The 13,045-nt window shown below is 46.1% G+C and overlaps 1 protein-coding gene across 1 annotated transcript; it reads right to left on the bottom strand.

Moving 5' to 3' along the window:
- Positions 1-3,062: 3,062 nt before the first annotated feature.
- NHLRC1 (NHL repeat containing E3 ubiquitin protein ligase 1) lies at positions 3,063-4,296 on the bottom strand. Its single transcript, XM_047859393.1, has one exon. The coding sequence runs from the start codon at positions 4,248-4,250 to the stop codon at positions 3,063-3,065; it is 1,188 nt and encodes a 395-aa protein (XP_047715349.1). The 5' UTR covers positions 4,251-4,296.
- Between the last annotated feature and the right edge of the window lie 8,749 nt (positions 4,297-13,045).

The following is a 13,045-nucleotide window of genomic DNA, read 5'->3' as shown; positions in this document are numbered from 1 at the left end:
GGAGAGGGACATTCAGGAAGAGACTGTTAGCTCCTACATTTACTCCTGGTCACATTCTTTTGTCTCCGGTCTCTGGAGGGTCATTCCAGTTCTCCTCCATCACCTCTGAACCTTTTACTTCTTGCTGCAATCATTTCTTCCTGCCGGTCTCAGAGGCTCCAATCTCTTTAATAGCCTGGAGTTGGGTGGGGCAATATGGCAAGCCTTTTAACCAGCTTGCTTTAAGGAATGCAGTCCTGAAGATGAATACAGCTGCTGCGTTGCAGGTCACTGAGGCTGTTCCCTTAGCAGGTGCAGCCTGGAGACCCAAGAACAGCAAGCTTTGTGTCTTCCCCAGGGAAACCCTGCTCCCCCATGATGCCACTCCTGGGAAGAGTGCCTTTGTCTTTAAGATTACTTGGTAATCTACCAAGTAGAGGTATTACCAAGGTCATTCACTATCACCTTGTGGTGTGATTCGCTCCCACACCATCTCAAGCACTCACACCCCATACTTCCGGTAGCGTAATGACAAGGTAACAAGTAATACCTTGACCACATGCCTCCACACCTGCTGCACATCCTACACCTGTCCTACCAGTGCTGTCTAAACCAGACATAAGCACAGCTCTCTAGTCAAAGATGATGCCACCAATAATTCCAAATAGGAGAAAATCCCTTGAATTGTCTCCACTGACCCTGAGGTCATTAAAATGTCATTGTTCCTGGGGTGCCTGGATGGCTCAGTCGGTTGAGGGTCCAACTCTTGATTTCAGCTCAGGGCGTGATCTCACAGTTTGTGGGTTCGAGCCTCACATTGGACTCTGTGCTGACAGGGCAGAGCTTGCTCGGAATTCTCAGTCTCCCTCTCTCTCTGCCCCTCTCCTTCTTCCTCTTTCTCTTTCAAAAATGGATAACTACACCTTAACAAAAATCATCGTTCCCGAGGAAAACTTTTTAAAGGTCAATCCACAGTTGTCCCACTTGCAAGTGATCAAGACCGAACATTTATCTCTGCCTGAGACAGCTTTTCCTGCTACACAACTGAGGGTATCAGTGAGGTCACTGACCTAAAGATGACTTCCAGGGGTTGTTATGAGAATCCCTGCTTGGAATGCACTTCCGAACGGTGGTCCAGTGTGCCTGAAATCTTAGCGTGGTGCATCGGAAGCAGTGAAAACACAATGGGCTTTTGTGGACTGGCACGGACCAGGCTCTCTCTTTTAGCTCCAACGGACAAATTGAACCTCCTGGAACAATTTAGGAGCTATCTCCGGTATCTACGTTGTATCTATTAAAACTATAATAAGGGCACCTGGGTGGCTCAGTCGTTTAAGCGTCCGACTCTTGATTTGGGGTCAGGTCATGACCTCAGAGTCCTGAGATCCAGCCCTGCACTGGGCTCCGTGCTGAATGTGGAGCCTGCTTAGGATATTCTCTCTCTCTCTCTCTCTCTCTCTCTCTCTCTCTCTCTCTCTTTTTCTCTCTCTCTTCCCCTCTGTTCCTCCCCTACTCTCTCTCTCTCTCAAAAACAAAACAAAACCAACACTGTTTGTATAATAGAAACCTACTGTTGATAACATCAGCTATAACCTGAAGCAAACCCTCACCTTTCAGAACCAATACTTCCTCCCCGTGAAAAAATGTATTTTGCTGCTGCTTCTAAGATGCCACTGATTTGGTACTATTCCAGCAGCCCTAAACCCTGAAATGTTTACACTAGCTTAAAACACATGGTTTATAATGAACCGGCTGCCTCACCTGAAATTTCCTCCTGTGTGCTCAATCGATTGTGCCACGAAAGCAGGTGTTATCTTGGTCAAAGCTAATTCAAGAAGTATTTAAGCGTTGACCAGTGGCCTGAAGGCTGTTGGAGCCTCAAGGGAGCTGGTTCCTGAGTATACAGTGTGTGCAATGGGACAAATTTAAATGGCACAGATAAAATCTCTATCACAAAAGTGACCAGGTTACCACTGATTAGGAAAAGGAAGGCAAATTCATTTCTGCCACCAACCGCTGTGGTGACTTATCTCTTCATTAACACAAACAGGTAGCAAGACTGCCCTTTAGCCTTCCAACCACTGGTATGAATGTAGAGTGTTCTGTGGTCCTTTAGAACTTATGCCCAGGGGTGCCTGCGTGGCTATCGGTTAAGCATCTGACTTCAACTCGGGTCATGGATTTAAGAGTTCGAGCCCTGCATCGAGTTCTCTGCTGTCAGCACAGAGCCTGCTTCAGATCCCTCTGTCTCCCTCTCTCTCTGCCCTTCCCCCACTTACACTCTCTCTTTCAAAAAAACAAAAAACAAAAACAAAAAAAAACCCCCACAAAACTTAGGCCCACACAGGCTTTTCTCCACCAGCCAACTGGTATTTCCTGAGTGCCTGTGGTGGGGGAGACACAGATATTAACAGACACGCTTGCCTTTTAAACGGGCCGTTCAACTGTTCTTCTTGCTCAAGTAACTCAGGATCTATAGTTATCCCATCTAACGTGCCATCAAAGAAGCTGCATGTTGAACGACACCGATGCACATCACACAGTCCTTTTTCTCTTGAACTCTCTAAAAAAAGTCTCCTTTCTCTGCACATCCAACCAAAAGAAATAGCTACCTGTAAATAGAGTACACATAGTGACAGTATGCATTCACATATCCCCCCCCCCCCCCCCATCTGTTATCTTATTTAGGAGCAAGGGATTTGGGAGTCAGAACTCAGTTCCCATTGTGACTATCACAGTAAGTAAATGTGACCTTGGGAAAGTCTTTAAACTCTCTGGGTCTCAGTTTTCTCACCTCTAAAATGGGATTAATAATAGACATTACCTCCCCAGGTAGAGCTATAAGGATAAAATGAGCTAATATTTGCAAATTTCTTAGCACAGGGAGTACAAACTCGATAAATGGTAGATTTAACTTTTATTCTTTAATAATTACCTCAACCTTTATAAGTTTGCCAGGCAGTTATAATTATCCCTGCTGGATAGATGAGATTAACTTATCCAGGGTTCAGCAATTCATTAGCGGAAGTTCCAGGCCTTCAGATTCCAGGTCCCAGAGCGCCCCCCCTCCCCCCCATACCCTATTACCCCCAGTCAGCCTTGTAGACTTTTATAGAATGGGTTGCACTGTCCAGCACAAGAAGAGAGTTCTCCTTGGTGAAGGTCAGTGCCACAGGATGGGAAAGACCATGGGTGATCATGGGCTTCAGGACTGGAAACTCCTCAGGTTTTCCTAAGCATAGGACAGCCTGACTAGAAGTATCTGCAACAATCACATTCCCCTGGTGATCAAAGGTCACCGCGGAGGCAGTTATTCTCGAGGGGAAAAAGAGGCTCAGCCCAAAGGTATCCACCTGGCCCACGAGCTGCATGCTTGGGCTGAACACCTTCACCGTGGTGCCGCAGGCTCCGGTCCCCAGGCCCGGAGGGTGCTCTAGGACTGCAATGGCCCCGGTGAGCCACGACACGGCCACCCCTCTGGGATTGCTCAGATGAACTTGCAACTTCTCGGTCCTCCTGAGGACCCCTTCTGGAAAGTCGACTTCCAGCAGGTGCAGGGACCCTGCCTCCGCATCAGTTACCACGACCCCATTCTGAGGGGTGGTCTCCACACCCCAAGGTAAGGAGAACTGGCCTCCAATGACAAGCTTGACCTGGCCAAAAAAATCAAACACTTTGATGGAGCGGTCGCCGGCGTCGGTGACAACCACATGACAGTCGTTGGTGACGGTGACATCAAGTGGGTACCTAATGTCCTGAGCGCCCTCCCCCTTCTCTCCAAACTGATGAGCACATCCTCCCCCGGAATCAAAGATCTTGACCCGCCTCCTGCCGTCGTGCGCCACCACGACCCGCCCGGTCTTGGGACACAGCGCCAACCCCGTGGGGTTCACCAGGGTCCCCCAACCTCCGAAAACGTGGTGGCAGGTGAAGGCCCCGGGGGCGCTGGGGGCGGCGCGGTGGGCGGCGGGGGCTGGGCGGAGCGCCGAGCCCAGGAGCTCCAGGAGGTGAAGCACCGGCAGGCAGTCGCTGGTGTCGCAGCCCCGGCAGGCTCGGCGGCAGAAGGGGCACTCGAGGGCCAGCGTCCGCGGGTGCGCCAGCGCAGCCACGCAGGCCAGGCACACCACGTGGCCGCAGGGCAGGTTGCGCGGGCGCCGCTGCTGGCGGTGGCCGAACCTCTCAAAGCACACCTTGCACTCGAGCAGGCTGATCTCGGCCTCGCGCACGAGCTCCTGCAGCGCCGGCCCGCTCCCCGACGCCTCGGTCCCCATCGCGTTCCGGCTGCGCGGCCAGCCGGCGGGGACCGACGCTGCCGCGGCGCCGCGCTCGGTCACGGTCACGGGGCGGGGCGCTGGTCCTGACGTCGCCGGTCCAGCGCGCAGCCGCTGGGCCGCCGCCTGCTGTTCCCCCTGGTGGGCGCGCGCGGCACTGACTCGGGAGGGCCCTATCGTGGACGCTTAACAAGCTGTAACCACCGCGCGTGGGCCGACCTGTCGCCTTCACGACAGTCGTGGGTGGGTCATCCCCACTTTACGCACGAGGAAGCACACCTATTGAAGAGGCACGAGCGGGTTGCTCCCGATCACCCAGGCTGTAGGTGGCAGAGCAAGTGGAACATAGCCTTCCCTCCCTGGCACCCTGCACTTTCCAATCCGCAGCGCGGGGCGCTGGATCCCGGGGCTGGCCAGGCATGACGCGTGGTCCCACAGCTCAGGGCGCTTGAGATCTGACTGGGACACACGCATGAGGGCATTTAAACTTCAAGGGGGTGAGGCCGGTGTGCCTGTTTCTTCCATCACACCTGTAGTGAAGTAGAAGCTTAGTGAACACTTGTAAAAGTGAATTCCTGTATGAACAAAGGAATGTTATAGGAAAATACAAGAAACCCGATCGGCGAGTTTCAGATCGGGGAACGATGGCTGGGAATGTCTTCCAGAAGAATATGAAATAAGAAAGCTGCTAATGAGGGGCGCCTGGGTGGTTCAGTTGGTAAGCATGGGACTTTTATTTTGGTTCAGGTGGTGATCTGCCGGGTGGGTGAGTTCGAGCCCTGGGTAGGGTCTGCACTGACAGCGCAGCCTGCTTGGGATTCACTCTCTGCCCCCACCTTTGCTTGCCTGTGCGCGTGCGCTCTCGCTTTAAAAATAAGTCAGGGGCGCCTGGGTGGCTCAGTGGGTTAAGCGTCGGACTGAGACGCAAGTCATGATCTCACACTCCGTGAGTTTGAGCCCCGCGTCGGGCTCTGTGCTGACAGCTCAGAGCCTGGGGCCTGTTTCAGATTCTGTGTCTCCCTCTCTCTCTGTCCCTCCCTTGTTCACGCTCTGTCTCTGTCTCAAGAATAAATAAACATTAAAAAAAAATTTTTTTTTAAATAAGTAGGCAAACTGAAAAAAAAGAAAGAAAAAGAAAATAGCTGTTAGTCATAATCACTAGAGAACCTGATCAACGCCTACCTTCTTTTAAGTGGTTTACATAGATTACCTTATTTAAACCACATGACAATCCCATAAGGGCATGTTTTCCAGCCCCCCTCCCCCCTTCTCTGCAATAGAGTTCATAAAGGCTAAGTATCTTGCCCAGGGACACATGGCTAGCTAATGTCTGTGCTGGGATTTGAAGCCAGTTTGCACAGCCCACGCTCTTAACTATCCCAGAAATTCTCAAACTTGATAAATTTGGCACATGGTAAACACCTGAGTCTCATCTGGTGGTTTCTTTCATTCAGAGTGTGGTCTGGGCAGCTGGATTTTTTTTTTTTTTTTTTTAATGCTCCAGGTGATTATAATGTACAGTCAAGTTTGAAAACCACTGCATTACAATCCCTTCACATCATCACCAGGTTCAATTCTTCCAACTTCAGTCAAAACTGAAAACAAAGACCATGTACCATATGTTTGAAATTTTTCAAACAGGAGATAACACCACCTCTCTCAGGAATCCATTGTGCTACTACAATTTCTCATTTTTAGGAGTCCTCCTCCCCCCCTCCCCCCCCCCCCATGTCTTACATGGACATTGTTTTCGTAAGACCATATATCAGATCACTTCCCTTCACTTAAATCATCATTTTTTTTCATTTAGATCATTATTATGGTCATTCATCCTCTTATTTGCTAGACTTTTGCAAAAATGGGATTTTTATCCCCTGTTAAAACCCCTGAAGGGAGCTTTAATGTAACTGAAGTCATATCAAATAGAAATTATTTCCTGAAGTAATCTTTGAGTTAAGAAATACATTCAGGGGGTTCCTGGCTGGCTCACTCCGTAGAGCATGTGACTCTACATTTCAGGGTGGTGAGTTGTAGGCCCCATGTTGGGCATGGAGCCCACTAAAAAAGGGAAAAAGAAACAAAAAAGGAAGAAATACACTCCGGACACCAAAAATGGAATATTTTTAGAACTAATGTTGTCTAATAGAAATACAAGAGCCACATATATAATAGAATTATTAATTAAAATTTCTAGGAGCCACATTTTTAAAAAGTAAAAAGAAATGACTGAAAATTATTTAATACATATTTTGTTTAACCCCAAATACCATTTTGACATGAAATCACTATAAAAATTACTGAAATATTTTACAGCCATTATCTTCAGTACTACATAAAATCTAGTGTATATTTTACACTCACAGCACATCCTAATTCAGACTAACCCCAAGATGGGGGGCACCTGGGTGGCTCAGTCAGTTAAGCCTCTGACCTTGACTCAGGTCATGATCATACATTCGTGAATTTGAGCCCCACATCGGGCTCTCTGCTGTCAGCACAGAGCCCGCTTCGGATCCTCTGTCTCCCTCTCTCTTACAAAACAGAACAAAACATAAAACAAAGACAAAAACAGACAATGTCAAATGCTCAGGATCCACATGTGACTGGCGGCTACTTCATGGAACAGTACAGATGTAGAGGAAGTCTATGCTGCAATAGATTGCCTTCCCAAGATGCTTTCCGGGCTGATTTCATTGATCTGTGACTTTCTTCTAACTTGTCTCTACTCCAACGTTGTTTTAAGATGGACCCAAAGACCCCAACTCATTTCAAAGCTTCGACGGACCCTTCAGTGATATTCTGCCAGACTGTGTGGGACTCTCCGGCTGCCTTATAATCCTACTTTCTTATCTTTTTATCCTTTGCTGCCCCTGCGGGGCAACCAGTCAAACTGCACCAAGAGGCCGAGGTGTTCGGTGAGGTAAACCAGAGAAAGCTTCAACACCATGTGACATATTTGAGAATGTGAACAGTAGTCGCTCTTCACTTGGAGGTTAGGCAGCGTGGCGGTTCTGGAAAACACTGGGGTGCACACACAGACCATCCATCCCAGCGACTCATACCGTCAAGTCTTTAATGGTAAATTTAAAGTATGGAAACCTAAGTTTGTGGCGTTTGATTGAGAGGGTTTTCTCAATGATACAAGGCTTCTGAACTAAGAATTGAGGCTCTCCCCATTCTAGCTGGGCATCCCTAGACATCGTTTTCTTCATTGTTCTCTGGCTCTCCATGGAAAGAATCACAAACTATTCCAGCATCCCTACCGACCTAACCCAGTCATCCCTCCCTCCCCACCTGTCCCTTTTCTGCTTCACCAAGTACATGGAGTCCAATTTTGCTTTTTGTACGGTCTCAGAGTTACTCTTTATCTTCATCCCCTCTTTCTTCTGCTCTTATCTCTGGAAAAGAAAAACTATAAGCTCCAGGAGGGCCGGAAGCACATCTTTTTTTTTTTTTTTTTGGCTAGACACTATTATCCCCCCATGTGCAGCATACACCTGACACACAGGAGGAGCCCAACAAATGGTTTTTTTGGATGAATGATTGGATGAATACTTAAAAGGATACAACTTACAGGGATTCAACCCAGATGTTCTATTCGTTCATAATTCTCTAGTATTACAGGAAGCGTTGTTTAAAAGGTAGCATTTATCCAGGACCTAGGCTGAGCATTTTGCTTATCTCTAGAGGCAATGCTGATAGGTTTCTCAAATACCTTATCGGGTATAATCTTCGTACATACGTACACAGGTTGATTAATAAAAGAAATGCCCTGAGTCCGGCTCTGACATTTTGAGCTTGCTCTGATGGATGTGGCCTCCCCTGTGGCTGAGTCTCCATGGATTTCCTCTGTGCTTCTCTCTGACACTCCTCACTTACAAGGTCCTGGAATAGCCTGCCGGCACCTTCCTGCTTCCACCTAGAACAAGCCTTGAGGGTTGTGGGGGCAAACGATTTGAAGAGAAGAACTTGTGGTCAGTAGGTGACCTACGTGCAAAGTACCACATGGCAGAGGAGGGGAAACAGAGACCCAGCTCCATCTGGGTGGTTACCGCCGAGGCGGGGCTGAGGAACCTGAGGAGGGGGAGTTAGTGCCCAGGCATGTGGACCTGGACACTTCCACGCGGTTTGGAAGGAATCCCAGAATGATTCCAATGACACTGCTACATCCCAGAATGTACTGACAGTGATTCGGGAGACAGGAAGAGAGGAAAGCCCATTGAAAAGAAGCATCTCTGGGCACCTGAATGGCTCAGTCGGTTGAGTGTCTGACTTCAGCTCAGGTCATGATCTCACGGTTCGTGGGTTCAAGCCCCACATCGGGCTCTGTGCTGACAGCTCGGAGCCTGGAGCCTCCTTCAGATTCCGTGTCTCCCTCTCTCTCTGCCTCTCCCCTCTTCATGCTCTGTCTCTCTCTCTCTCTCTCTCTCTCTCTCTCAAAAATAAATAAATTAAAAAAAATTAAAAAATAAAAGAGGAGCAAAGACAGTGGGACCTTTTAGCAAGGGCTTGTGAGCCCACAAGAGCGAAAACATGCTCCCTTTGCCAACCTGAATCTCTTCTGCGCTGGTCAGGTTTGAGTTTCAGGCCAGCCTGTGATTCCTTGGACTCTATCCTGGGTTGTGGTGAAGGGCTCTGGCTTTGCCCTTCCCCAGGGCATCTTGTCTTCAAGCACCCACTCTGAGCACCTTCTAATTTTGCAACTCATGTCCCGTGTGCGTGGCTTCCCAGGGGTGAGGGATTTGGCGAAGAGGGGAAAGGGTTGGGTCTCTTGAGCGGCTGCAGAGAAACGAGCTGGGGGATGTATGCTTGGAAATGAAAATCTGGAGATTTTAATTCTCAATTTGAAAATGTGTTTCTCTTCTCCTCCCACCTGCTTTCCCTGAGCAGTGTCATCCTTGCTCTTGGTGTGAGTGGCCATTTCACAGCCCTAATGCAGCCTTACCACACTCTGTAGTAACATTCAATGTGCTGTCTCTTCACCTGGAGTCTATGATTCCTCAGACCAGGACTGCCTTCAATCATCAGTGGATTTCATCTCCTAGCACTTTCAAGAGTTTTCAAGGGTACTTACATTTGCTGACTAAATCTAATAATGGAAAAGATTACATAACCATGGTACCACCATATGGGAGAACACTTATGTAGCTATGAAAACATCTTGTTTTTAAAGAATACTTAGTGACATGAGAAACGGCTGATGAAATACCAGAGAAGATAGTAAAGATACAAGAATGTCTCCTTAATCGATCTCAATTTGCAGGAACATACACATATATGTTTCGTACGTGACTAGTAGAGAAAACGCATTACTGTTGTAGCACTCTCTCTAGAGATAGGATTTGGTTGTTCTGGTTTTTCTCTTTAGACTCTCTTATGCTTTCTGAGTTTGCAGTGTGAAAGTATTATTTTATTATTATTTCAATATAAATAAGTGTTAATATTTTATGGGTTTTAAGATACGTATTTTCAATTCACACATTAAAGCTACACCCAATAAACAAATCTGGGATGTGATTATTTGCTGCAAACCAGCAGGACAACTGCCTTAAGGCACATACATATGGCATTCTGTCCTGTCCCCATCAACTTAGCCACTCTGGTGAATTTGTAATGTAATGTTTGATAAGAAATAAATCACATTGGCTAAGAAGTGAGGGAAAGTCCAGAGGTGTAAGGATGAAAGACAATTAAAAATTTTTTTTAAGCGGTTGTTTTTTTAAAAAGACCTTTAAAAGGTGTGTGCCATATACATAATACATGTTTGCATAAACATACTTTTAAATTCTCCTTCTTATTAAAATAAGTGACCGGTATACACTACAATGGAGTAGGAGGAAAATTATTTGGATTACTTTTTCTATGGGTCATTTTTTTTTTTATTTGTCCCTTCATTCTTTTGTCCAGAAATCCCCCTTATGTGATAGTATCTCTCACAACATACATCTTTCAGGCAACCTTCTGTGGTCCCTGTACCATTAACCCTTTAGAGAACCAGATCTCCAGCTGGCCACAGGAGTGTAAAAGCTTTGGTTATATCCCTTTGTGTTTTTTTTTTTCTCCACATCCACCCAAATGGACTATTACACACTTTTCTTGTGTCGGCCTGCCTGCCACTGAGAACACGGAGCATGTATACTCCTGCATTCATGCCTGCTACTTAGGCAGGGCAGGGCATTTCATAAATCAGTGTTTTATAGAGGTTCAGGAAATCTATTATTTAAAACACAAAATTATGGGGCACCTGGGTGGCTCAGTCATTTAAGTGTCCGACTTTGGCTCAGGTCATGATCTTGCGGTTGGTGAGTTTGAGCCCTGCATCCGGCTCTGTGCTGACAGCTCGGAGCCAGGAGCCTGCTTCCGATTCTGTGTCCCCCCTCTCTCTCTGCCCTTCCCCCGCTCGCAATCTTTCTCTCATAAAAAAAATTTTTTAAATACAAAATTAAAGGCATTTTTAGAAAACTCTGAGAACAATTCAATAGCTCTAAAATAATCTATATGTAATTTATCTCCCATCTCGAGACTTTTTATTTATTTAAAAAAATATTTTATTTTTGAAAGAGAGAGAGAGCGTGAGTAGGGGAGGGGAAGAGAGAGGAGAGACACAGAATCCGAAGCAGGCTCCAGGCTTCGAGCTGTCAGGTCAGAGCCCCACTCAGGGCTTGAACCCACGAACCATGAGATCACGATCTGAGCCAAAGTCAGACACTTAACCGACTGAGCCACCCAGGTGTCCCTTGAGACTTTTTAAAAAGTCAGTACAGAATATGTAAGAAAATCAACTACCTGAGGATATCTCAATTTTACTGTTTAAGATTCTTTGTGTGCGAGTTATAGAAATCAACCCTAGCCAGAGAAAAGAGGTATCACAGGGACACAGGCGTTCTCCGCCCGTGTGCAGCTGGGTTTCAGGACACCCAGAACACCTGGGGCCTCTCTCCAGCTCCCATCTCTGCTTCGCTTTTGTAGATCAGCAGTCTCTGGTTCTCATACCTGCATGATGGAATGTGGCCGCTCCACAGTTCTTGGGGTCACAGTTCACTTAGATACTCTAAGTATCTAACTTGCTTTTCTTGCCACAGTCCTAAAAATCCCTGAAGAGAACCGGATTGGCCCCATTCAGGTCAGTTGTCCATCCTTGGTTCATTCCACCAGCTACAGGGGTGGAGTCAGGTAGGCATGGCCTCTGGAAGCCCACACTCTGGACTGGGGCAGGTCTCAGAGAAGCAAGGACCACTGTGAGCCAGCAGACTCCAAATCAATAGCCTGATAAGTACTAGAATAAGACCAGTGCCCGAGAGCATCTAGGGTAGCAGTTGCTACATGGAGCAAAACATGTGGGGAGGTCAATTCTGAAGTCCAAGTAAGTGTTCAGTGTTCTGCCTATGACATATTTCAGGGGAGAGTATCTATAGATTTCATCAATACTGAAGGGGTTTATAAACTTCTGCATTAACACCCTTTAATCCTGCATATACACACGTACTGTCACACACGGAATCACACAATTTACTTTTTATAATATACACTATCCTATTAGCATGAGCTGACCACTCCAAATCATTTAGGTATTAGGTTGTATGGTCAGGGAGGAAAGTCTGACTTAACAAAGTGCAGTTGCATATGAAAAACTGAGAGGCTTTGAATCATAATGAACAGCCAGGAATCCAGCCCTAAAATACACTGTGTTCGTAAGAGTTATCATTTAAATAAGATTAAATTAAAAGAAACAAAAAACTGTCAAACTCAGAGAAAAATCTTCTTTTATTTTCACAGTTTGAGAAAAATGTCCTTTTCCATGTAAGTTGGCTTATTTAATAAATTTTAAAATATGCTTAATTTTTTTATTAAAAAAGTTTTTTTTTTTAACGTTTATTTATTTTTGAGACAGAGAGAGACAGAGCATGAACGGGGGAGGGTCAGAGAGAGGGAGACACAGAATCTGAAACAGGCTCCAGGCTCTGAGCGGTCAGCACAGAGCCCGACGCGGGGCTCGAACCCACGGACCGTGAGATCATGACCTGAGCCGAAGTCGGATGCTTAACTAACTGAGCCACCCAGACGCCCCAAAATATGCTTAAATTTTTTTTAATGTTTACTTATTTTTGACAGAGAGAGAGAGCACGAGTTGGGGAGGGGCAGAGAGAGAGCGAGACACAGAATCTGAAGGAGGCTCCAGGCTCCTAGCTGGCAACACAGAGCCCGACGCGGGGCTCGAACCCACAGACTACGAGATCATGACCTGAGCCAAGTCGGACATTCAACCGACAGCCACCCAGGCGCCCCATAAACTATGCTTCTTGATTCTGTTATATATATAAAATTGTAGAAGGAGAAAAAAAATGTGAAAAGGGCTGCTAGGATTGAGGATAATATGAGGGCTTCCAGTAAAGCTACATTTCATAGAATTTCTTGGGCCACTATTTTTTACCTTGAACCCTATTAAAGTGTTACATGGCCTCAATGGTTCTAAATTTTCATAAAGAGGGTCAATTTTTAGAAAACTCTGGAAACAATTGCTCTAAAATAATCTATATATCCTTATTCTATTTAAGCTAACATGCATTGCATTTATTTTATTTAAAAATTACTTGTTATTTTTAATTTTACGTTTATAGAATTATTTTTTAATTTTAATTAATTTATATTTTTAAAGATTTTATTTTTAAGTAATCTCCACGCCCAATGTGGGGCTCAAATTTACAACCCCAAGATCAAGAGTTATGTGCTCCACTGACTGAGCAGCAGGTACTCCTTTAAAACTTTTAATTTTTAAAATTATATAAGACATGCCG

This window comes from Prionailurus viverrinus, chromosome B2 (assembly GCF_022837055.1).
Source record: "Prionailurus viverrinus isolate Anna chromosome B2, UM_Priviv_1.0, whole genome shotgun sequence".
Lineage (NCBI taxonomy): Eukaryota > Metazoa > Chordata > Mammalia > Carnivora > Felidae > Prionailurus > Prionailurus viverrinus.
Note: the sequence above shows the minus strand (reverse complement) of the source record. Positions and strands in the feature narration are given on the sequence as shown.